At 45.8% G+C, this 26799-nt stretch overlaps 1 protein-coding gene across 10 annotated transcripts in view; it reads left to right on the forward strand.

The window, feature by feature from the left end:
* NAV2 (neuron navigator 2) overlaps positions 1–26799 on the forward strand; it is a 318312-nt gene that overhangs the window by 160108 nt on the left and 131405 nt on the right. The window contains exon 1 of one of the 10 annotated variants that reach the window (XM_072118919.1): positions 14332–14494. The exons of the other annotated variants lie outside the window; for them this stretch is intronic. Within the exon in view, the coding sequence (XP_071975020.1) occupies positions 14372–14494 (123 nt within the window). The 5' untranslated portion in view covers positions 14332–14371. Of the gene's footprint in view, positions 1–14331; positions 14495–26799 lie in introns of those variants that run through there. 10 annotated transcript variants of the gene reach the window in all.

Below are 26799 nucleotides of genomic sequence, written 5' to 3' on the forward strand. Positions count from 1 at the left end.
AGCCCGAGTCTCCACCAGCCAGACCAGAATAATTTAATTAATGCTGTAATAGCCGCACTGGTGGAAGCAAAATCTTCCAGAACCTCTGCTGCTGCAGTAGTAGTGGAGGCAGGGAGCCAAGTCTTCCCACCACCACAGCCCTCACTATTAGGAATGGAGATCAGATATCGCCCTATTCTCTGTAATGGGTGATCGTCTGGTCCCATGTACCCCCATACCCAGTAAAATTGGGCTTTGATGACCGTCTCTGCTATAGTAGGTGCTATACATTTACCCTATATACATAGACCCCTATACTTATACTTACAATGCATCAGGTCTGCGGTGCATGGGGGACTCTGGACCTGATGGAAGAAGAACCAGACTTGTCTAATGTTATTGGTCCCCTAGTGAATACTAGGAACCCCCGGACCTCCATTTTTAATGGGTTATTTATTCCCCTGACCAATATCCAAAGGATCAAATGATTGAACAAAGTTGCAAGGTGCATGGAGTAAAACTGGCAGGTGGCTATCTAGATAGGGACATTCTGGGAGTTGTAGTCCTCCACAACACTCACTGATCAGTGATTTATAGACATGTAGCCAGAGCTGCTGTATTTTGCCCTCATCCACCATAAAATCTACTTTGTCCCCCTTTCTGTTCACTATGAATTTTGTTATATTTCCACCCTGAAAATCTGATCTGTTTGGTTACGGCCGCAGAGTATTTCAGCTTTTTTCACAGAGCTGTGTCATAGTAGTTGTCACGTCCTATGATCCCCCGTATCCGCAGCGGTGGTTTTCTAGAAATCAACCAAAATCCTCATCCTCTCTATGTCAGTGGTGGGTGAGATAATCACTGGGATTGTTATATTATATCGGCGCCACCTTGTGGTTACAGCCAGGATGACGCCGATCCAGGTTCTTTTAAATGCAAATGTTCTGTCAAGTATTAAAAAAGAAATGTTCCAATATATATAACACACACATATATATGTATATACAAACCTATTTATGATTATATATATTTCCACCTGGAGGCATGATTGGTATTTAAATGCTCCCTGTCATCTATACAAACAAGTGTATACGCTTAATAGCACATCATCCCCCTGCGGCTGGAGAATAATGTATAGCTTATTACATCTACTAGACATAATGAAATCCTCCAGCGCTCCGGAGACCTAATAGCTACAGGCAGGAGGAACCAGCAAGCAATTACACTAATAAATATATATATATAATTGTAGCTCTATTTAGGGCAGAGTAGTTACATAGGGGTCAGAACACCCTTGCTGACCACTGCTGGCTATGATAGAAAGGTGTCAGGACACACAGGACATGGCAGCTCGCTGTGTATGGGGGGTGTAGTCACAGAGGGGTCAGAGCGCCCATGTTGACCCCTAACCACTGCTGGCTATGATAGAAAGGTGTCAGGACACACAGGACATGGCAGCTCGCTATGTATGGGGGGTGTAGTCACAGAGGGGTCAGAGCGCCCATGCTGACCCCTGACCACTGCTGGCTATGATAGAAAGGTGTCAGGACACATAGGACATGGCAGCTCGCTGTGTATGGGGGGTGTAGTCACAGAGGGGTCAGAGCGCCCATGCTGACCCCTGACCACTGCTGGCTATGATAGAAAGGTGTCAGGACACATAGGACATGGCAGCTCGCTGTGTATGGGGGGTGTAGTCACAGAGGGGTCAGAGCACCCATGCTGACCCCTGACCACTGCTGGCTATGATAGAAAAGTGTCAGGACACACAGGACATGGCAGCTCGCTGTGTATGGGGGATGTAGTCACAGAGGAGTCAGAGCGCCCATGCTGACCCCTGACCACTGCTGGCTATGATAGAAAGGTGTCAGGACACAGGACATGGCAGCTCGCTGTGTATGGGGGGTGTAGTCATAGAGTGGTCAGAGCGCCCATGCTGACCCCTGACCACTGCTGGCTATGATAGAAAGGTGTCAGGACACACAGGACATGGCAGCTCGCTGTGTATGGGGGATGTAGTCACAGAGGGGTCAGAGCGCCCATGCTGACCTCTGACCACTGCTGGCTATGATAGAAAGGTGTCAGGACACACAGGACATGGCAGCTCACTGTGTATGGGGGGTGTAGTCACAGAGGGGTCAGAGCGCCCATGCTGACCCCTGACCACTGCTGGCTATGATAGAAAGGTGTCAGGACACAGGACATGGCAGCTCGCTGTGTATGGGGGGTGTAGTCACAGAGAGGTCAGAGCGCCCATGCTGACCCCTGACCACTGCTGGCTATGATAGAAAGGTGTCAGGACACACAGGACATGGCAGCTCGCTGTGTATGGGGGGTGTAGTCACAGAGAGGTCAGAGCACCCATGCTGACCCCTGACCACTGCTGGCTATGATAGAAAGGTGTCAGGACACACAGGACATGGCTGCTCGCTGTGTATTGGGGGTGTAGTCACAGAGGGGTCAGAGCACCCATGCTGACCCCTGACCACTGCTGGCTATGATACAAAGGTGTCAGGACACACAGGACATGGCAGCTCGCTGTGTATGGGGGGTGTAGTCACAGAGAGGTCAGAGCACCCATGCTGACCCCTGACCACTGCTGGCTATGATAGAAAGGTGTCAGGACACACAGGACATGGCAGCTCGCTGTCTATGGGGGTGTAGTCACAGAGGGGTCAGAGCACCCATGCTGACCCCTGACCACTGCTGGCTATGATACAAAGGTGTCAGGACACACAGGACATGGCAGCTCGCTGTGTATTGGGGGTGTAGTCACAGAGGGGTCAGAGCGCCCATGCTGACCCCTGACCACTGCTGGCTATGATAGAAAGGTGTCAGGACACACAGGACATGGCAGCTCGCTGTGTATGGGGGTGTAGTCACAGAGGGGTCAGAGCACCCATGCTGACCCCTGACCACTGCTGGCTATGATAGAAAGGTGTCAGGACACAGGACATGGCAGCTCGCTGTGTATGGGGGGTGTAGTCACAGAGAGGTCAGAACGCCCATGCTGACCCCTGACCACTGCTGGCTATGATAGAAAGGTGTCAGGGCACACAGGACATGGCAGCTCACTGTGTATGGGGGGGTGTAGTCACAGAGGGGTCAGAGCGCCCATGCTGCCCCCTGACCACTGCTGGCTATGATAGAAAGGTGTCAGGACACACAGTACATGGCAGCTCGCTGTGTATGGGGGGTGTAGTCACAGAGGGGTCAGAGCGCCCATGCTGACCCCTGACCACTGCTGGCTATTATAGAAAGGTGTCAGGACACAGGACATGGCAGCTCGCTGTGTATGGGGGGTGTAGTCACAGAGAGGTCAGAGCACCCATGCTGACCCCTGACCACTGCTGGCTATGATAGAAAGGTGTCAGGACACACAGGACATGGCAGCTCGCTGTGTATGAGGGGTGTAGTCACAGAGAGGTCAGAGCGCCCTTGCTGACCCCTGACCACTGCTGGCTATGATAGAAAGGTGTCAGGACACACAGGACATGGCAGCTCGCTGTGTATGGGAGGTGTAGTCACAGAGGGGTCAGAGCACCCATGCTGACCCCTGACCACTGCTGGCTATGATAGAAAGCTGTCAGGACACACAGGACATGGCAGCTCGCTGTGTATGGGGGGTGTAGTCACAGAGAGGTCAAAGCACCCATGCTGACCCCTGTCCACTGCTGGCTATGATAGAAAGGTGTCAGGACACACAGTACATGGCAGCTCGCTGTGTATGGGGGGTGTAGTCACAGAGGGGTCAGAGCGCCCATGCTGACCCCTGACCACTGCTGGCTATTATAGAAAGGTGTCAGGACACAGGACATGGCAGCTCACTGTGTATGGGAGGTGTAGTCACAGAGGGGTCAGAGCACCCATGCTGACCCCTGACCACTGCTGGCTATGATAGAAAGCTGTCAGGACACACAGGACATGGCAGCTCGCTGTGTATGGGGGGTGTAGTCACAGAGGGGTCAGAGCACCCATGCTGACCCCTGACCACTGCTGGCTATGATAGAAAGGTGTCAGGACACACAGGACATGGCAGCTCGCTTTGTATGGGGGGTGTAGTCACAGAGAGGTCAGAGCGCCCATGCTGACCCCTGACCATGTCCATGGGAGTTGTTGGTGCACTACAGCTTGCACTAAGGATTTATGCAAATTAAGAATTTACAATATCAGAAGACCCAGGTGACATAGCGCCACCTGTAGTCAAATTCTTATAAATGAAACCTACAAGCACTTTTCATTATTTGTATAACTGTATACCATAGACCGCACTTGTCTGCCCATGTCAATGGCGCGTTCATAGTTCCTGCGACTCCTTGAAGCTTCCAGACGGAATCCGTTGGTCTCAGCAATTATCCATTTACATCTGAAAGGAGGGATTTTTCCCCGGAATTTCCGTTTTCTTGAAGTTCACAGGAGCCGTTACTAAGGAGCGTTTACTTTGGAGATGTTTCCAGATATTCGCCTTCTCGCTGCCAGCTGAAATCCTAAAAGATGTTTGGACAATCTTCGCCCCCTTCTCTCTGATTTCCTTAAAACATTAACAACTATTTTGAACTGAGAAGAATCATTCAGAAGTCGCTGCCAAAACCGCGGGAAACGACCCAGAGCGAAAAAATTACAAATCAGACTTCTGTGTGTTTACGGCAATAAATAGGGGAGCGAGGGCGGAAGATTCTGGGAGGGGAACAGACGGATCTCATTAGCCGGTGGAGTGGATGTACCGCCAAGTCTGTGTATTACCGCAACATCCTCTGTACATCCCTTATATTACACAGCAGTAAGGAAAGATGGCGGAGCGCTCGGTGATGAGTATCCGCCACTGTAGGGCTCAGTAGTGCTAAACGCAATGTAACTGGTACCGGATTCGGTATTTTGGATATTTGAAGTTAAAGCATTTTCCTATTGCAACAAAATAACTTTTCTCTCTTCCAATTGGATTAGGTGGACATAGACGACTCTGTGCAACAAGGTTCCCTATCTTATTTATTGGCGTTTATTAGAGGGGCTGATATCTGGGACCTCCGGGTGCCTCCTATCCCCGGTATTTGGGAGAATTTAGGACGTTGCGTTGGCACGTTCCCTGCCGCTCATACACTGTTAACATTCACAGCGAGAAGGCACGATGGAGATGGCTCACAGGTTGGCAACGCGTTGGAACTCATCAGGTCGCCTGTAGTTTCCTGGAAACTCTTATTGTCTATCTCCACTCCACAGTATCCAAAAATACACACCACATAAGGTGCTCTAGTTCTGGGGAGGCACCGGATTGGCCATTTTGGGTATTTGAATTTTAAGAAGTTTCCTGTAGCAACAAAGTAACTTTTCTCTCTTCCAATTGGATTAGGTGGACATAGAAGGGTCTGTGCAACAAGGTTCATACCTTATCTATTGTGGCTTATTAGAGGGGCTGATATCTGGGACCTCCGGGTGCCTCCTATTCTCAGTATTAGGGAGGATTTAGGACGTTGCGTTGGCACGTTACCTGACGCTCATACACTGTTTACATACAGAGAGAACGCACAATGGAGGCGGCTCACGGGTTGGCAACGCGCTGGAACTCATCAGGTCGCCTGTTGTTTCCTAGCAACTCATATTGTTCATCTCCACTCCACAGTATCCAAAAATACACACCACACGCTCTAGTTCTAGGGTGGCACCTTCTTATTATTGGGAGTTGTCTCGGGGTCACAGGTGTGAGGAAGGGGGTGTATTCGTTATAGGAGAACCCAAGAAATACAAAATCCCCCTCCCCTTCCCCAATGATGGGGGTTATGTTCTCCGCTCACTGACACTTTTCCCACACTAGAGGCATCCTGACATGTCTGACTGATGTGGGAGGGGATCCTAGCATCTCTTTGTGAGATTGTTTTTCAGTTTTAAGTTTCATTGTAGATGTGAAAGAGAACCTGGTCTCAGAAACAATGGGAGTTGTAGTGTTCTATGTGTAGAGTATAATAGGATGTTATTATGGTACGCAGCCAGGGGTCTCTCATGTTGAGGGTTGTAGTGCTTTATGTATTGGGAATGAGGGAATTGTATTATGGTCATTTCCAGTCGTTGGGCCATATTGGGAGTTGTAGTGCCGTATGTACAAAATATAATAGGATGGTATTCATGTCCAGTGATTGGTTATCATGGGAGTTGTAGTACTCTATGTATAGAGGATAATGGAATTGTATTATGCTTGTTTATAGTGGTCAGTTCATGTTGGGAGGTGTAGTACTCTATTTATAGATTATAATAGAAGTGTTTTATGGTTGTGTATAGTGGTCAGCTCATGTTGGGAGTTGTAGTATTCTATGTATAGATTATAATAGACGTGTATTATGGTTGTGTATAGTGGTCAGCTCATGTTGGGAGTTGTAGTATTCTATGTATAGATTATAATAGACGTGTATTATGGTTGTGTATAGTGGTCAGCTCATGTTGGGAGTTGTAGTATTCTATGTATAGATTATAATAGACGTGTATTATGGTTGTGTATAGTGGTCAGCTCATGTTGGGAGTTGTAGTATTCTATGTATAGATTATAATAGACGTGTATTATGGTTGTGTATAGTGGTCAGCTCATGTTGGGAGTTGTAGTATTCTATGTATAGATTATAATAGACGTGTATTATGGTTGTGTATAGTGGTTAGTTCATGTTGGGAGTTGTAGTATTCTATGTATAGATTATAATAGAAGTGTGTTATGGTCATGTATAGTGGTTAGTTCATGTTGGGAGTTGTAGTACGCTTTATATGGAGTAGAATAGAAGTGTATTATGGTCGTGTCCAGCAGTCGATCATGTTGGGGGTTGTAGTGTAGACCTATGTATAGAATATAATATCATGGTCCTGTTGGGGGTTGTAATAGTCTATGTATAGAGTATTGTATTTTAGTAATATCCAGTGGTTGGGGTGATATTGGGGGTTTTAGTGCTTTATGTATAGAAAATACTAGAGTTGTATTATGTTCATGTCCATTGGGTGATCATTGTGAGGGTTGCAGTGCCCTATGTATGGGCCATGATAGGTGCATACTGGGTCACATCCCTTGGTTGGGTTATGTTGGGAGTTGTAGTGTCTTGTTGTGTATGTTTACAATATGATAGATCTGCATTTTGGTCATGTCCAGGATTCAGTTCAGGTTGGGGGTTGTAGTTCTCTATGTATATAGTATAATAGCATTGTATTGTGCTCGGGATATTCCTGCGTCCATGAACGATACGTCCCGGCGATGGTGAGTGAATGGGTTAAATGAATGCGGTCTACATGTGAGTTCTTGTAGTGGAAACATCCCATAATGTGTGAGGTCTTATCTATGGCATTCACTGGCTTTATCTCCTATGTACTCACTGATTTACAGCACAGACAATAAGCGCTTCCTGTTAACCCCTTTGTCACTGGATATTTTGTGTGTACAGACGTCACATTACAGCAATCAGCACCAGGTGTCTTATTCTTTATATACCAGTGACCAGAGACAGACTTACCCAGACCCTCCGGTGGTGATATTACCATGTTATTAGGGGGTCTGATGCACAGTAGATGGTCGTCCGTACCCCCTAAATGTCTATGGGTGACTTAAGAGGAACTTGGCAGCAGTATTTCTGCTTTTACTATTAGGAACCAATAGACACCCAGCTGAGGGTGCATGTGTATAGGGAGCTGGGAGTATTTACTGTCACCTAAATTGATGCTAGTATCTCCCAACATATATTTCTTACGACCCCCTTTCCACCTTAGTTCGGCTGAGCATGCAGTAGAGGTAAGTACGTCAGCTTGTACAGGCAACCTTTAGGGTTATTTTGGTTATATTACATCCCCCCCCCCCCTTTACACGGGATGTTGGACAACCCCCACCCCCCGCTGATCATGATGATGTAGGTGCCTTGTGCCAACCACCTGAATGTAGCAACAATTCACAGCTGCAACATTTATTGTATCCATCTCCAGCAAGTCCATAGAAGTCATTTTACAATACAGGGGGCTCCCATTTTCATGAACCACAGGGGAGTCCCAACAATGAGACCCCCTCAGATCCGCACACAACTCTAAGGAAATCCATAGAAGTCCCATTTTAGGATACAAGGGTGTCCCACTAATGGGGGACAACTCGATATAATGGAATCCCATGCCCGACTCTCTGCTCCCTTAATCTCGGGGTACGACGAGGGTACAACGGACTGTTCTCGTGATCCGTGAGGGTCCATCAATGAGACCCCTAGCTATCAGCAGGTTAGCCCCTATCCTGTGATTGTCTCTGGAAACCCCCTTTAAGCTTTGCACATTGATAAATCCCCTCCATTGAAGGCTTTGGCTGGTTTTATCAGGAATCTCCATTGTGTGTCCTGATTCCACATTGAAGGCTCCAGTGGAAGCTGATAATATCTCCTGCTGTGCCGGACACAAAGGAGGAAGAGAAGGATCCAGCAAGAATATCAGCAGCCCCAGCAGAGGAGGGAGGGGCGAGATAAGCAAATAATGGGGGCTTCTTCAATAGAGGAGAATAGAAGGGTCCTGATGTGGGATCCCAGAGAGATAAGGGGGGCATGCCACCCTGGGGAGAGGGGCAAACTCCTAAAATACAGAGCAGCCCCTTATATCTGAGACCGCACAAGCCACCGGTGCACTGGACTGATAAAGGCTTAATGAGTCCTCTGGAAAACTGCCGAATAATCCTGGCATTTCCCTGTTAAAGGGCCGTGACATTGTTATTGCTGGACCGGTCTCGTAGGATCCGGCTGCGGTGTGGGGTCCGCTGTGTGATGCAGGGATTGCAGGCCGGACCCCGCAGTCCCTTCTCTGGACTAATTGGCTCGCTCAGGCAGATGGCCGCCCCGCGTCGCCAACTGCTGATTATTAATTCATTGTCAGACGTTTCCCTCTTACAACATATTGTCCATTATCCCGCTTCATCCGAGCACAAACACATTACAGCGGGGGTGACACTTGTACTGGTGACCTGGGCCCTCATTACCAGCTAGGGCCCTGTTCACACACAGAACATCCTAGCGTTACATCCCTCCAGTGTGACCCCGCACTGTAATATAAAACACTGCAGTGTATAACGCACTGCACATAGGGAAATCACCCAGGATATAAGGAAGGAACAAGTTCTGAGTCCTGAGCTCATCATTACACGTCTGCCCCAGGGATCAGATGACAAACACTTTACTACAGATCAGTCTCACCCTTCTCCCATTTCTACAACTGGTTTGTCCCTGTGTCAGTCTTTACTGTGGTTTGTAGCTTTATATCTAAAAGGCTTAATAAGGGAAGTCTTGGATCTGGAGAGGAAGTACAATATAAATAGATAATTCATAGATATGAGCCGCACACTGCCATTGGTGGCCCATGAACCATTCAGACAGATAGATATGAGATAGATAGATAGATAGATAGATAGATAGATATGAGATAGATAGATAGATAGATAGATAGATATGAGATAGATAGATAGATAGATAGATAGATAGATAGATAGATACATATGACATAGAAAGATAGAAATGGGATGGATAGATAGATAGATAGATAGATAGATAGATAGATAGATAGATAGATAGATAGATAGATAGGAGATAAATATGAGATAGATAGATATGAGATAGATATGAGATAGATAGATAGATATGATATATATGAGATAGATATGAGATAGATAGATAGATAGATAGATAGATAGATATGAGATAGATAGATAGGAGATAGATAGATAGATATGAGATAGATAGATATGAGATAGATAGATATGAGATAGATAGATAGATAGATAGATAGATAGATAGATAGATAGATAGATAGATAGGAGATATATGGATAGATACATATGAGATAGATAGAAGACAGAATTTTCCAATACTTGGGTTAGGTAGGTTGTTGGCCGAACCCCTTACATTGTCTGTCAGCAATTCTTCCTCATCTATAACTGGATATAAATGACTCAGACTCCTGTGCTCAGATTTCTTGGGACACCCTGCTGGTTCAGTGTCTGTATAGAGATAAATCAGTGAGTATAATCCAGGAGCTGTACACTTACTTGTACTGTGATACTATGACCCTATATAGGGGAGCCCCCCCCCCCTCCTCCTTGCTTTGTGTCCATGAAGCCTTGGTATTTTTAAGGTGTTTTATTGGCACTTGTCACAGCTCAGGGTCAATATATTGACTGCAGAGAGGGACATATACACCCACTGCACCCACTGGGAGTCGCTTCAGTCACTCTCCAGGGGCGACAGGACAAGAAAAGGCTGAAGAATGTCTTGAAACGTCTGGTAGGGGGTGAGGAAGTGGAAGCTCCTGGATGACCTCAGCCGGCTCTTTTGTTGGAGGTGTCAGGAAGGGTTGTTAGCATTTAAATCACAATACTCTGCGGCCAAATGAGATGCGGTTTTGGTACAATGTTGTACTCTGTACATCACTGAGGATGGCGGTGACCCAGATCCTCTGCAGTGAAGGAATCTCGCTTCATCTCCGTATAACCTTAAAGTAATGGGAGGTTATTCAACTTTTGAGCTCACTTTTGGTTTCCATTCCTCACAATTTGCAAGATCTCTGCTTGCTGTCAGTGATTGAGAACATCCTTGTTCCAAGTTATGTCCATTGTCACAGGTGTGGTGCTTGTTAATAACTTTTGCGTTTCTATCAGTAGGACAAGGACAGGTTTTAGTTTTGTTCTCCCAGACAAAGTCCCATTCACTGACTGCAAGCAGGGAATATAAATACAGGGCACATAATCTATGAGGACATTGCAGAGCTTTTCATTATACAGTGATAAACACATGAGATAGGTGCCTGAGGGTTCTGGACGGGGGAAGAGGGTCTGAAAGATGACAGAGGCGCCTGAAGGAGGACAGAGGAGTCTGGATGTGGACAGAGGCGTCTGGAGAAGGGCAGAGGGTTCTGGAAGGGTACAAAGGAGTTTGGAGGAAGAGGACAGAGAGGTTTGGAGGAGGATAGGAGGGGTCTGGAGAGGGACAGAGTTGTCTGAAGGAGGACAGAGATCTGGAGGATGACAGAGGGGTTTGGAGGAGGAGGACAGAGAGGTCTGGAGGGGCACAGGAGGTGTCTGGATGTATACACAGGGGTCTGGAGGGCGACAAAGGAGTCTGGAGAAGGACAAAAGGAGTCTGGAAGAGGACAGAGAGATCTAAAGGAGGACAGAGGGATCTGGTGGGGGACAGAGAGCTTTGCAAGAAGAGGACCTAGGGGTCTGGAGGGTGACAGAGAGGTCTGGAGGAGGATAGATGGGTCTGGCGGAGGCCAACAGAAGGTCCTGCAGGAGGAGAACAGAGGGGTCTGGAGGAGGAGGAGTAGAACAGAGGGGTCTGGAAGGGTACAGAGGGTTCATGGAGGAGAACAGAGGGGTCTGGAGGAGGCATACTGAGGGTCTAGAGGAGGAGGAGGTGAACGGAGGGGTCTGGAGGAGGAGTACTGAGGGTCTAGAGGAGGAGGAGGTGAACAGAGGGGTCTGGAGGAGGAGTACTGAGGGTCAAAAGGAGGAGGAGGAGAACAGAGGGGTCTGGAGGAGGAGTACTGAGAGTCTAGAGGAGGAGGAGGAGAACAGAGGGGTCTGGAGGAGGAGTACTGAGAGTCTAGAGGAGGAGGAGGAGAACAGAGGGGTCTGGAGGAGGAGTACTGAGAGTCTAGAGGAGGAGGAGGAGAACAGAGGGGTCTGGAGGAGGACATACGGTTCTGGAGGAGGACAGAGGGGTCTGGAGGAGGAGGAGGACATAGAGTTCTAGAGGGGCAATGGGTTTGGGAGGGTATAGAGGGGTATAGAGGGGTCTAGAGTGGGACAAAGTGTTCGGGAGGAGGACATACGTGTCTGGAGGTGGACAGAGGAGTCTAATGGGGGTTTCTAATCTGTGGAAGTACTTGCACACTCGCCAGGGATGCACATGAAGGAATAACCATATACAGTGCAGGCCACCATTCCACAAAAGCAGCCCCATACATAAATAATGGACTAACACGTGGTGGTGCCATATTTCATTATCTGTTGGGCCTGTGATGTGCTTTGGGTCGTTGGCCATAGAGCAGCACCCTGCAGTGTGGGGCACTCTGGTCTCTATGTGTCTTCTGATGTCCCCCCTTTCTCCAGCAGTCGCTTTAGTCTCCCAGTTCCTGTTCATTTAAGGAGTAAATGCAAGTAGAATAAATGCAGAAGAAGTGACACTGAGTTCCCGGTTATAACTCTTGTGAGTGCCAGGCTCCTCGGGAGGGCATTCATCCATTCCTGGGCCTGTCTCTCCAGCCATCCTCATCCCATACATCTTCCTCTCCAGCTCCCTCCCCCCCCCCATGTTCAGGACACTGTACGGATGACCCCTGAGCTGCACCAGCTCTGACTTGTCTGCGCTACCCCACAGTCCTTGATGTCATAAGTTACTGGATGCTTCTCTGCAGTTTGTCATCACTGGCTTATCACTGTCAGGAGCAGCACCTAGTCCTCCCCGAAATGTCTATTAACTCTTCACGTCCTAGCTGAGAACGCACCAGAGCTCAGCCAGTTACCGGATCCTACTGTATCATTAGTACAGGAAGCCATAGGTGGGATGCGACTTGGAGCCGGTTGAGTTTATCAGATTGGGATTCTGGTTATCAACAGTGAGAGTTGTAGGTGGCTGAACATGGCATCATATGACGCCCATTTCAACGAACGGGTGACTGTTTTATACATGTCTGTGCATAGTCCTCCAGACTTGGGTCCCTACGTAATAGAATGGGGGGTCCTGATTAGGATTTGGGAGCAGCTCCCTTATGCTTGGATCTATAAACTATAGAATAGTTCTGTGTATGAGCCTCTTATAGAAGAAGAACATCATTTTATGGGTACAAATTTATAAAGCAATGCAAAAATTAGAAATCATATATTTTTAATGCTATAAAAACCGACCCGTAAGTGCAACAAGGACTGGCTGATGTAAGTTAGCCATGACAGCCACACGTGCTCTGGGTCCAATTTGGGATCAATTTTTGACCTTTACTCATTAGCTGCAATTGGCATTATCAGTCTACGCCTTTCAGAGCTGTTTGTAGGCACCTTGGGCCCTCCCCCAGTGCACTTGCAGGCTAATTTACATATTTAAAGGAAGATGATTTTCTGGATCGCTTCATCGGTTTGTGGGTCGCAATGGTGGGTATAAAACGGGCACTACATGGTACTGTATGGTTTGGGAGATCCTTGGACCTGTTGGCGAACTCCCTTTAAGAATTCTCCCTATTAATCCAGATTTCTGAGGCTGTATTCACACTTTGCGTTTTGAGATGCAATCCAAGAGTTCCCCCCACGATCCCTGTGTTTCTATCGCATTTTGCTAAACGCTAACTTGACACGTGATCACAGGGGAAACAAATGTTACCTGGATATGTGATCACGGGGGGGAAACCCTTGGATTGCGGCTCAAAACGCAACGTGTGAACGCGGCCTTAGGGATAAGTGCAAAACAGACTTGTATCTTGGATACTTCTTGCAGAGACGTGTATAATATTTACTGACAAGTATTTGTCCCTTCTTATTATGTAACCAGTGTTGCTAAAATATTGAAATATACACAGTAACTTATTTACTCTGTACTTAGATTGTAACAGAGTAACAGTATTGTGTGCCAGGCTTGGGCTATGCTCGGCTTCCCTTTCTCATTGTTCCGCTCCATTAAAGGGAATATCAGATATTTGAAATGAATAGACCCAAAAAGATCCTGTTGACTACAATGAGGTCCATTAAGTGTCTGTTCCAGTATGCAACATTTTTCTGGGTTGTTGTTCATCTGCAATGAAGGTGTCAACTTTGCCTTGTATAGTCTGGCCTATAGATTGAGGGATCCCCTGCACCCCAACATCTCAGGAGGAGCAGAGGTCCGGCAGGGGGGATATAATATGTGTCCTCTCTTTACTCACATCTTTACTTATGTGTCACTACTATCCTATTAAAAAATCCCTTTGTTATTATTACAATTCGGAGACGTGTTTGTGTATTCCAATGTTTGTTCTCTTCCTCTAAGTGTATATTCACATCGGCAGGTTTTTTAAATCTGGTTTGGAAGTCAAAACTAGAAGTAAATTGTCCACTAATAGTTTTTCTTCTTTTCTGTGACTCGCAACTGATTAATAGAAACAAAAACCTGCACATGTGAATAGAGCCCAAAGAACAACAAATGTGTTTTCCCTAGTAGCAGACAATATGCACTTATCCCTCTAGGAGTTAATTGTAATTCTCTTCTGTAATGATGAACGGCCCATTGAGCCAGGAATGGCCGGGGGAGGGGAGGGTGCTGTACTCCCCCCCCTGTCCCAGCTGCTGTTACCTCTGAGCTTCTGCTCCAGTATTTGTATTGGTGGAGTTTTTGGCTCCAGTATCCGATCAGTGATGGCTGTAAGATGAGAGCAGAGGCCTGGCACAATGACCGGTACTCGCTGCAGCTATGTCCAGGCCCCCAGCCTCTCCCCGGCAGGTGCTTTTGAGGACAGGGATAGGAGTGTGATGCTTTGGCGATGGGAGCAGAACAACAGCACAATGAAACTGGTAAGAAGCCCTGATCCACTGGCAGCAGCTCCCATATGATCTGGAGTCTTATAGTGAGAGAGCGGGGCTGTCCACACTGTCCCCTGCACTGCTAGGGACTATACTGGGGGTCACCGCACTTGGATACTTACATAGTTGTCTGCACTGCTTTTCATAGACTTGTTTAGGAAGTTTGCAATGTAGAAGGATGATGCGGAATATGGTACTGATTGCTGAGAGTTGTAGTGACACTAGTTATGGAGAATCTCGTTTGCTATCTATCCTGACCAGTGTCCAGTATCTGGGTGCTGGACATCCGAAAGGTCTCTGTAAGACGTCTACAATGATGGGAGTGACTTGTACCTATCACATCTATGTATTATAGAATGTATCGATTTATGTACAGTGATACAATTACTTTACATTCTGTATAATCATACAATCTCTATACCCAATCCTTTGGTATTTTTGTGATCACTTATTGATTTATTTGATGTCATTGATCCCAGCTGACCTTCTGTATATTGTCTCTTGTGCTTTTTCCTCTGATCACTAATATTGAGACTTTGATGAACTTGCTGCGCCATTGGGGACAGGGATTCTATATGGTAAATGCAGGTGCAGTATATCTAAGTGTAGTCATCTGTATATATTTTAATAAAGAATTATTATTATTACTATTGTTATCCCTTATCTAATGTATGTGATTGTTGATTTGTCTACATCACAAACCTCAACTAGATATGCATGTGATAAATGTGGATTTTTTTGCAAGTTGCTTAATTGTTTAATTTACTATAAAGGAAATCGGAATTGGGTTCATAGCAGAAAATGTAGCTCTTCAGTGCACTAAAAATATACAGACAGTCCCCTACTTAAGAACACCTGACTTACATACGACCCCTAGTTACAAACGGACCTCTGGATGTTGGTAATTTACTGTACTTTAGTCCTAGGCTACAATAAACAGCTATAACAGTTATCAAATGTGTCTGTAATTAAGATTTATTGTTTATCCTGGTCCTTATGACAATCCAACATTCTTAAAATCCAATTGTCAAGGAGACCAAAAAAATTTTGACTGGGGTTTCAATAATAAAGTATACGGTTCCGACTTACATACAAACTCAACTTAAGAACAAACCTACAGAACCTATCTTGTATGTAACCCGGGGACTGTCTGTATCCTTATTGTGTACATAAGATTTCTTAATCCCATAGACCTGAATGGTACTGTATTACAAGCAGATTTAGAGTGCAAGCCCTTGTGTCACTGACTTAGGTTTTTCTTTCTGATATGATCCTGACATTGGGGCGCATTTACAAAGAACAGTGCAGTGTGTACTATGTGCAGTGTCCTGTGTATAGTGCAGGGGGCGCCAGATTCATGATTTCTGGTGCCCTTCTTCATGAATCTGGCGCCCCTTGCACTGCTCTGAGTGCACTTACCTTTTTTGGGGGGGAGGCACCTTTAACATGGGGCGTGCAACACTTCGGTCGGACTCTGCATGAAATATCTGGCGCATGGTCCAACTGAGCACCGGAGCGCCCCCTTCAGTGCAGAAATTTGTGTTGCAGCCGCGCCACAAAAGGGTCACATGCGACATATTTGGGGCACGGACAGGTGCAAAGTCCGACAGAAAACTGGCGCAAAGCCGTGAGTAAATGTGCCCCAATAAATCAAAAGAAAAGCGTGGTCTCCAGGTATTTGGGATCAAGTTTACACTGCACTGGATGCATATTCCTAAGAAACTTTGGATATGCTGTATTAAGCAGTTTAATAATTTGCTTTGAGCCCCTAAGGTTGTATTGTTCTATAGAAATGCCTGTTAGCCACAAAAAAGTCCTGTTGGCTCCTGAGTATTATGTCTGTCCCTGGTGTAACCCCCCACCTTATATAATCCCTGAGAACAAAGCTGGAGGTGTCCCTGGAGCCAGGAACCAGAGAGGGCAGATTTTCTTTGGTGTCTTATCTGCTGACATTTGATTCTCTAGAGATTTATGGATGTTCTGGATACGATAGACGTGTGAACTCAGGGTAACTGTACACTGCACATGGTTACAGCGGACCTGGTGGATACATCCGTGCTGCAACTAAAGCATAAAGTTTCGGTCACCTATAAACTCGTTATTGATTTCCTCTAATATGCGGTATGCAGGATGGGCCCAAGATTTCAGAAACAATGAAAAAAAATGACACATATATGATCCCCCAGCAAGTAATGGATGAGGCGGATATCTTTCTGGCTATGGCTATAATGCAGCCGCCATAGTGGCACAATGGCAAGTTTTTCATGTAACAGATCAAAGAGCAGAATTGTCTCAGATGGACACAATCAGATCTGTAATATGTCTTTTGATTCAAAAGTTATTAACATTAAAGTTGCAACAACAACCGTGAACGTCCCCTGTGATGCACAGCTATGTGCCGTGTTGTCCCTGGTGCTGAACAAAGAGATCAAGGTGCTGGATACAATTTCATTATGAATCTCTGTACTGATAACTACTGAACCTCAAAAGTTATTAACATTGTAAGTCGCGACAACAACCGGGGACGTGCCCTGTGACGCACAGCTATGTGCCGTGTTGTCCCTGGTGCTGGACACAGAGATAAAGGTGATGGATACAATTTCATTATGAATCTCTGTACTGATAACTACTGAACCGCAAAAGTTATTAACATTGTAAGTCGCGACAACAACCGGGGACGTGCCCTGTGATGCACAGCTATGTGCCGTGTTGTCCCTGGTGCTGGACACAGAGATAAAGGTGATGGATACAATTTCATTATGAATCTCTGTACTGATAACTACTGAACCGCAAAAGTTATTAACATTGAAAGTTGCGACAACAACCGGGGACGTTCCCTGTGATGCACAGCTATGTGACGTGTTCTCCCTGGTGCTGAACACAGAGATGAAGGCGCTGGATCCAATTTCATTATGAATCTCTGTGCTGATAACTACTGAACTGCAAGAAATATTACGGATCTGATTGTAGCAATCAGACAACCCTGGTTTTCATTGATCTGATATATAAGCACCTTCACATTGGAAACATTTGCAGGTGATCCAATATTGCTATGTCCAATATTTTTAGAGTGTATGTTATGGACATAGCCTAAAAGATCTGCCCCCTCCCTTTACTTTCTGTAATAAGTGGATATAGTATACTGTGTATATTTTTGGGGCACAGTTCCGGGTGCTGTATCATTGTGTCATATCGACAATCCGGGATTTCCAGCAGAAGTTGTTGAACTGGTTCTCATTGGATTTCAGTAAATATGATCCATAGAACAGCTGAAGTGATAGGGACTTACAGAAAGCCAGTGGTAAATCCCTTTATCTACCTCCTGGCCATTACGTCAGCCGCACCACAATGACAGTGTGACTATAGGATGGCGGCCAAGTGACCCGGGACATGCCTAAGTATTACAGGTCTGTACTGATCCGGCTCCTTGTGTACCGAGGTTTCATCATGATACAATAATAGATCCTTGGGCTTAAAGGGCTCGTGCATATAACGCCTATCACCTTAATGTCGTCAATGAAAACCACAGTGGTATATACAGGCAGTCCCCTACTTAAGGACACCCGACTTACAGACGACCCCTAGTTAAAGACGCACCCTCTGCCCACTGTGACCTCTGGTGAAGCTCTCTGGATGACATTACTATAGTCCCAGACTGCAATGATCAGCTGTAAGGTGTCTGTAATGAAGCTTTATTGATGATCCTTGGTCCCATTACAGCAAAACAGCAACTCCAATTGTCACTGGGGCAAAAAAAAAAAAATTTTGTCTACAACTTCAATTATAAAATATACAGTTTCGACTTGCATACAAATTCAACTTAAGAACAAACCTCCGGACCCTATCTTGTACGTAACCCGGGGACTGCCTGTACTATGTATCATATATACAATGGGGCACATTTACTTACCCGGTCCAGTCGCGATCCAGCGGCGCGTTCTCTGCTCTGGATTCGGGTCCGGCCGGGATTTATGAATGTAGTTCTTCCGCCGTCCACCAGGTGGCGCTGCTGCGCTGAAAGTCATCTCATCGCGCCGGAATGCACCACCTCGGACCAGGTGAAGGTAAGCGCTCCCCAAGCGACACATTTTCGGTTTTTAAATGCGGCGGTTTTTCCGAATACGTCGGGTTTTCGTTCGGCCACGCCCCCCGATTTCCGTCGCGCGCATGCCGGCGCCGATGCGCCACAATCCGATCGCGTGCGCCACAATCCCGGGGCAATTCAGGTACAATCGGCGCAAATCGGAAATATTCGGGTAACACGTCGGGAAAACGCGAATCGGGCCCTTAGTAAATGACCCCCAATGTATCACACACCTGACACTGTGACACTACTGCTGTCATTCCTACAATACAGGCAGTCCCCGGGTTATGTACAAGATAGGTTCTGTAGGTTTGTTCTTAAGTTGAATTTGTTTGTAAGTCGGAACTGTATTGTTTATAATTGTAGCCAGAATTTGTTTTGGTCTCTGTGACAATTAATGTTGGGTTTTCATAAGAACCAGGATTAACAATAAAGATCCATTACATTCAGACGCCTGTGATAACTGTTATAGCTGATTATTATATCCTAGAGCTAAAGTACAGTGAATTACCAAAATCCACAGGTCCGTTTGTAACTAGGGGTCGTCTGTAAGTCGGGTGTTCTTAAGTAGGGGACCGCCTGTATATCTTTCTAATATTGTGACACTTGTAATATTCCCTCCTGCAACCAGAGAAGACTGAAGTGTGATGGTGGTAAAGCCCCGAGGTAGTAATACTCCCATCATCCTCACAGGGAATGTTGTTCTAATAATTTGACACCCGTGACAACTTGTCACGTACTGGAATAATGATGTCACAGCTGATGGATACACAACAGCCTCCTGCCGGGGGAGAGGTCAGCAGTGTCAGCGCAGTCATTTATAAGCTGTATGACCGTAATATATGGATTGTAAGAGGGAAGGATTATTTTATATACTGCTGGACTTCCCCTTACTCTTTAAAGGGAACCTGTTAGTAGTTCTTACCAAGCAGACTGCAGCCAGTGTTAGGTGTAATGTCCTCACACTGCTGTGCCCTGTGTTTTCTGCAGCCAGTGTTATGTACTGTCCCTGGAGAGATGTGTAATCAGACCTTTGTGTATATTGTTAGTAGCAGCAGGACTGTGAGATATTGATTTATAATCCAGAGTGCAACTGGCTGTTTCCTCACACTGCTGTGCTTTGTGCGCTCTGCAGCCAGTGTTCGATATTGTCCTTGGAGAGATATGTAATCAATACCTTTGTATACTTTGTATATTTTAGCAGCAGGACTGTAAAATATGGTTTTATATTCTAAGATTGTAGTTCCTCCAAGTGCACTGTGTTTGTCCTCACACTGCTGTGCTCTTTGCAACCAAACCAGTGTTAGGTATTGTCCCTAGAGAGATGTGTAATGAGACCTCTGTGTATGTTGTAAGTGGCAGCAGGACTGTGAAATATGGATTCATATTCAAGTGGAGGTGTGTCCTCACACTGCTGTGCACTCTCTGCATTGAGCTGCTCCATAACTCCTCCTTTTTCTCTTGGTTTTCATCCATGTATCACAATCTGGACTTCCTGGAATAAAAAACTACTAGGTTGGACCCTTGGGAGTGGTCTCAATTTACTGGCAGATGATGTAGCCTTTTGAAGAAACACCATAGCACTTGAGGACATGTAGTCGTAGTCAGGGGAGTAGCATATGTTTGGACAGGCAGAGATCTTTACTAATGGTAGCAAAGGTTGAGCAGGTAGAACAGGTATGTATACCATTACATGTACAGTAGGTCTTTTGACCTTCTTGGATATGCTTGGACCTGGGCGGCCATATTTGTTGCCCCCCTTTTTTTCCAATAACATTTAAGTAAATCTGACATAAGAGGAACAGTACAAATCCTATATATTTACTACATGTATACCGTGTATGTATCTCCTAGACCCCAGGATATGCTCCATAAATATATGAATATATTCTGATATCCCGGATCAGCTCTGGACGGAGAAGCAGTGATCACATTAAACCGGAAAGGACTTAAGAGCTGATCCCGCCGCAGCCGTCCAGAGGTTTAGGTCTGTGATCAGGATCCTTGCTGTGATTTACATGCAGCCTCTCCCTCCTGTGTGATGAGTCTCTGTAATTCCCTTATCTCCCTGGGCCTTCTGGGCTCATGCAGCAGGATGCTGACACCCCTGATGGTCCTGCCGGGTGTCATACAGAGTCCACCCCCCCTCCTCCTATAGGAATCCCAGATCCATGCGGAAAATCTCCAGAATCCTCTGACTGAATGAAAATAATGCGCAGAATTGACACCTCTGATGTACAGGCGGCTGCGGAGGATTTACATTCTGTGAATATTCCTCGACTTACTGACAAATGGAGCCATTACACCCCGGTGGGAAGCGTCCTGCTAAAATTAGACACATTCCAAGGGGCCGAGAGATTACGGCTTGAGAGAGGAAAAGAGAATTTGTCAAGCTCATCATCATGGTATCTGGGCTGCAGGCAGAATGTTATAGAGCAGGAGGAGCTGAGCAGATTGTACATAGTGTCCTCTCTGCAGGCAGCATATTATAGAGCAGGAGGAGCTGAGCACATTGTACATAGTGTCCTATCTGCAGACAGCATGTTATAGAGCAGGAGGAGCTGAGCAGATTGTACATAGTGTCCTCTCTGCAGGCAGCATGTTATAGAGCAGGAGGAGCTGAGCACATTGTACATAGTGTCCTATCTGCAGGCAGCATGTTATAGAGCAGGAGGAGCTGAGCACATTGTACATAGTGTCCTATCTGCAGGCAGCATGTTATAGAGCAGGAGGAGCTGAACAGATCATACATAGAGTTGTATCTGCAGGCAGCATGTTATAGAGCAGGAGGAGCTGAGCAGATTGTACATAGTGTCCTCTCTGCAGGCAGCATGTTATAGAGCAGGAGGAGCTGAGCACATTGTACATAGTGTCCTATATGCATACAGCATGTTATAGAGCAGGAGGAGCTGAGCACATTGTACACAGTGTCCTATCTGCAGGCAGCATGTTATAGGGCAGGAGGAGCTGAATAGATTGTACATAGTGTCCTATCTGCAGGCAGCATGTTATAGAGCAGGAGGAGCTGAGCACATTGTACATAGTGTCCTATCTGCATACAGCATGTTATAGAGCAGGATGAGCTGAGCACATTGTACATAGTGTCCTATCTGCAGGCAGCATGTTATAGAGCAGGAGGAGCTGAGCACATTGTACATAGTGTCCTATCTGCAGACAGCATGTTATAGAGCAGGAGGAGCTGAATAGATTGTACATAGTGTCCTATCTGCAGGCAGCATGTTATAGAGCAGGAGGAGCTGAGCACATTGTACATAGTGTCCTATATGCATACAGCATGTTATAGAGCAGGTTTGGATAAACAGATTGTACAGTGTCCTATGGACAGACAGGATGTTATAGAGCAGGAAGATCTGCAAAGATACAAAGGTACACAGTTCCCTATAAGCAGGCAGCATGTTATAGAGCAGGTGGGTCAGTTCTGCTGTGGGATGTTAGACATTGTGATAACACAAGTGATGCGCAGAAACTCTGAGCAGTTGGCTAAGATATTAGAAGACAAAGAATGATGAAGAAGAACCCAAAGCGATCAGCTGAGACCAGAGACAGCCACAGGGCGCCGCTCATCTCCCTTGCCCGTCCAGCTGCAGCAATGTACATGGAGTCAGGGCCATCACACGCAATGTCTGGAACGTCGCTCCCACCGGAGAGAAGACTAAAGAGTCTCCAGAACTGAAAGCTTTTCCTTTCCCCTGGATTCTGCTTACTTTTCTGTTTTTAGCCTAATCTGTTTAAAATCCTTCACAAGTCAGAGAGTGACTGCCCGGAATCTCATTGGTACAGGATCATGGACTTAAAAATACTCTGGGCACATTTTTTGATGGGATCTTAGCTCCACGTAGGAGGCCGCTGAGGGGGCTCTGCCGGCCGGCAGCTGCGCTTTGTAAAATTAATTAAATTGCATGTGACAATGGTCCAGGCGGCTCTATTGTTGTGCGCCGGGCACCTTCCACATTAGCCCTAAGTGGCCCTGAGATGCCCATTTAGCTCCTGGAGAGTTTTGTTCTCTTACCATTTCCCGGACCGGAGGAGGATGAAAATGTATTTGCAATGATTTTATTTTAATTGATGTTCACTCAGAAGGAATGACCCTTTTAGGGAGGTACATGCAGGGGGTCAGTCACCGGTGAGGGCAGGAGAGGCCAATCTGTAGTAGTATAGCGGCTCTCATTACTGCTGAAATCACCCACATGGTGAATACAAAGCGATGGGGGCTACTAGCCGCAGCACATCATGGCGCGGGTATGACCTGCCGTGCAGGGGTGGAGAAGATCAGGAAACCCTCAGTGATTTTTGCAATTATCTCACTGATGTCCAACCAAGAAGGCAGCGCTCATTGGTTGTCATCACCCATATCCAGCAGTAAGTGGGTGCAGTCACTGATTTAGGGGTGATCTGGATTGTACATTGCCTACATTAACATTGCTGAACTTGTTTCATTGCATCCAAGTTCATTCCAATCCTGTACCCCAAATTTCCATATCCATAACCCCCCCAAATGTCAGTGTATACTTATCCAGAACCCTCCCATCCCCAAATGTCAGTGTGTCCTTATCATGAACCCCCTTCCCCTTAAATATCAGTGTGTCCTTATCATGAACCCCCCCCCCCCCAAGTGTCAATGTCTCTTATACAGAAACCCCCCAGCTCCCAAATGTCAGTGCGTCCTTTCCGTAAATCCCCCAAATGTCAGCGTGTCCTTATCCTGAACCCCAGAATGTCAGCATATTTTTGTCCTGGAACCTCCTGCCCCCCAAATGTCAGTGTGTCCTTATAGTGAACCCCCCCATGTCATCGTGTCCATATTCTGACTCCCCCAAAATGGCAGGGTGTCCATATCCGGCACCCCCCAAATGTCAGCATGTTATCCTGTACCCCTCAAGGTACTTCTAAGGTTCTCTCAGGTTTCCTGTACTTTCAGGTGTTGTACCGTGTGTTGGCATGTTTTTATCCTGCACCCCTTAGTGTTGGGGTGCTTTAATCCTTTAAACTGTAGCCCCGAGTCCTGGCATGTCATTTCTTGGACCCTTAAGTGTCTGCAAGAATTTATCCTGTAGCCTTAGGAAATCTACCATTAAAATCCATCCTGATAAACCAGGGACATTACTCACAGATCCAGGCACTGTGACTGTGGTATCTTCTTATATGTGTTATACATGGCCTCCTTCCTTCTAAAATCAACTTTTATAATTATGATAATGAGCCAAAAGGGCTCCTACAGGTGGTACCAAAGCCGCTCTGTATGGTAGCTTCACAGCTTACACTGGGCAACAGCACTTCCCTCTACCATTGTGTTAGATTACATAAGGCAAAGGTGGGAGGGAGTGGTAAAGGAACAGAGGGAGGGAGACAGTGTAACAGCCTGTGAAGCTACAGCACGGAGGAAGCACTGGTAAAGTTTTCTGGTAATGTTTAGAAGGAAGGAGGCCATGGATAACAATTATAAGAAGATACCACAGTCCCGGTGTCTGGATCTAGGAGTAATGTCCCTGGTTTATCAGGATGGATTTTGATGGGAGATTTCCTTTAAGTATCTATAAGTGTGGGGGATATATGATAGCAGTTACATCTGTTTTCTCAAAAATATCTCACAATTGTCGCATTTGCTGATCAGTTACAAATTTGTAACTTTTTTCCAACCTTTTACCAACCCTCTATACTTTACACTTTGTACAATTTACTATGTATCATATTATCCTGTTCATCCAGATGTGGTAAATTTATGAAATGTAACTTTTCAAACTTTGCAAATTTAGGCGCAAATCCACCCCAGTCCCCCATTGGCATAGGAAAAAGAGGAGGAACTAGTTGTCTCAAATTTTCAACTATTGAAGTTAAGTCAGGAATCCACTGCTGATGTTGTCCATTGTATAGATATATAGTATACAGTATCTATAGATAGTATATAGTATGGGGCACATTGTACAGGAGTAGCAGCGAGGTCCTGGATTACTGTAGGGGGCACATTGTATCAGTAGAAGCTCTGGAGAACTTTTTGCAATGGTTTGGTCACCTTTGGCACAAGTCACTGAAATACATCATAAAACCTGCAGAAGTAGGAGGAAGTCTGGGAGATAAGAGATATTACGGGGGCCATAGTCTATGTCTGGGGCTCAGTAACACGCAGGTGACCTATTATTACATCATAAAAGTTAAAGTGTAATTTCGTCTTCTGAGTTCAAAGAAAACGTAATCAATAGTCAAGTCCAGACCTCATTGTGTTAGTGAGGACCCCACAGCCTGGAGCTGGACACGCGGGGTTATTAGTAGTGTGTTATAGACCCTATAATTACACCCCCAATAGTGAAGTATTTGGGTGTCTATAGAGGTGGCCATTTGGAGAAGCCCTGTAGATTTCCTGGCTGGTTGGGTTAGACGTCACGCGCTCCACCCTCATGGCCCTAGAATACCTTCCCGTCATGTGCCGCTTCCATGTGGTTGCACATGAAAGTGTTGGCATTCGCGATTTTAATATAAAATACATCCTGATACCAGCGAGTTCAGACATGAACTTGTACTAATCCTCCAACAATGTCCTCAGCTCACAGCCCAATACTTCCCTTTGATGTGTTTGGGGCTGAGGATTAGAGGAGAGAGATCCCTTGTAATCGGGCAGCACTAGGTGAAAGGGTCCTGGAGATCTCCTGCTCCTTCCTGTTGGGGTCTTCTGGCCTCCCCTCCTGCCTGATAAGAATCTTTAGCCTTTGATATAAGCTGCTTTGATCAGTCAGACATCACTAAGGACTGCTCCTATATAAGTGGCGGCGTCCAGGGGCGCACAGGCCTCTTAGGATGTTTGCTCTGGAATTCACCTTATTCCGATTTCCTTTTACAAGACCTTGTCGTCTTCTCTGGGGCTGAGGGGATAAAACTAGATATGTCTGGGCTGCAGTAACCTTTCTAGTGTTTCTATATCCATTCCTTGTGCCATATGTACATATAGGGGTGTGGCTCTTGTGTTTGTAGGGGGCTCCAATAACACCAATGCACAGGTGACAGCAGGTGATGTCCAGGATCGGAGGTATCTCCAATGTTGGCCATTGAACCCTTTGACCACTGCTCAGGTGACTAAAGAGACTCCCCCACCCCCTCATTATTGGGCAACAGTCTTGGGGACCCCTATGCGATTAACCATATCCCCTAATGTCAACAAGAAGGAAGGAAAGACAAACATTGTAGGACCACTTATCTAAGGGCAACAAGTGGGTGCACATGTGGCTACCAGACCAACCACTCGTGGCCCCCAGGCAAGATGTATATGTGACCACCGTGGTCTGGATTATAGGGGGGGGGGGAACCCAGATCCACCTGTTCCAGAGATGAGTTTTTGGCTCCTGAGGTCAGACATTTCTAGATTTCCCAATTATTGGTGAATTTTATTATATAACAGAACAAGAAATTGTGGCTTCTTTACAAAGGATGGAGCTTCAGCATCAGATGTTGAGCACCTGAGTATCTGAGGAACTGACATAGACATATCACCAAATCTCCAGGGAGTCTGCAGGAGAATATATATTATCTATATGCACTGGTTTAAGAGTCTGCAGAAGAATATATACTATCTGCACTGGTTTGAGAGTCTGCAGGAGAATATATACTATAATATAGATAGTATATATTCTCCTGCAGACTCTTAACCAGTGCAGATAGTATATATTCTTCTGCAGACTCTTAAACCAGTGCATATAGATAGTATATATTCTCCAGAAGACCCTCAAACCAGTGCATATAGATAGTGTATATTCTCCTGCAGACTCTTAAACCAGTGCATATTGATAGTATATATTCTCCTGGAGACCCCCCAAACCATATAGATAGTATATCTATAGTATATCTATAGTATATAGATAGTTTATATATGCACTGATTCTATAGATTCTATATGCACTGGTTTGGGGGTCTCCAGGAGAATATATACTATCTATATGCACTGGTTTGGGAGTCTCCAGGAGAATATATACTATCTATATGCACTGGTTTGGGGGTCTCCAGGAGAATATATACTATCTATATGGTTTGTGGGTCTCCAGGAGAATATATACTATCTATATGCACTGGTTTGGGGGTCTCCAGGTGAATATATACTATCTATATGCACTGGTTTGGGGTCTCCAGGATACTGTATTACTGGAATTTGTCGTATTATCTTTGGCAGTGGATCCTGTTTGTCTTCACCTTGAAGATCCGTATAGTA

Source organism: Engystomops pustulosus, chromosome 7 (assembly GCF_040894005.1).
Source record: "Engystomops pustulosus chromosome 7, aEngPut4.maternal, whole genome shotgun sequence".
In the NCBI taxonomy this organism is placed as follows: domain Eukaryota; kingdom Metazoa; phylum Chordata; class Amphibia; order Anura; family Leptodactylidae; genus Engystomops; species Engystomops pustulosus.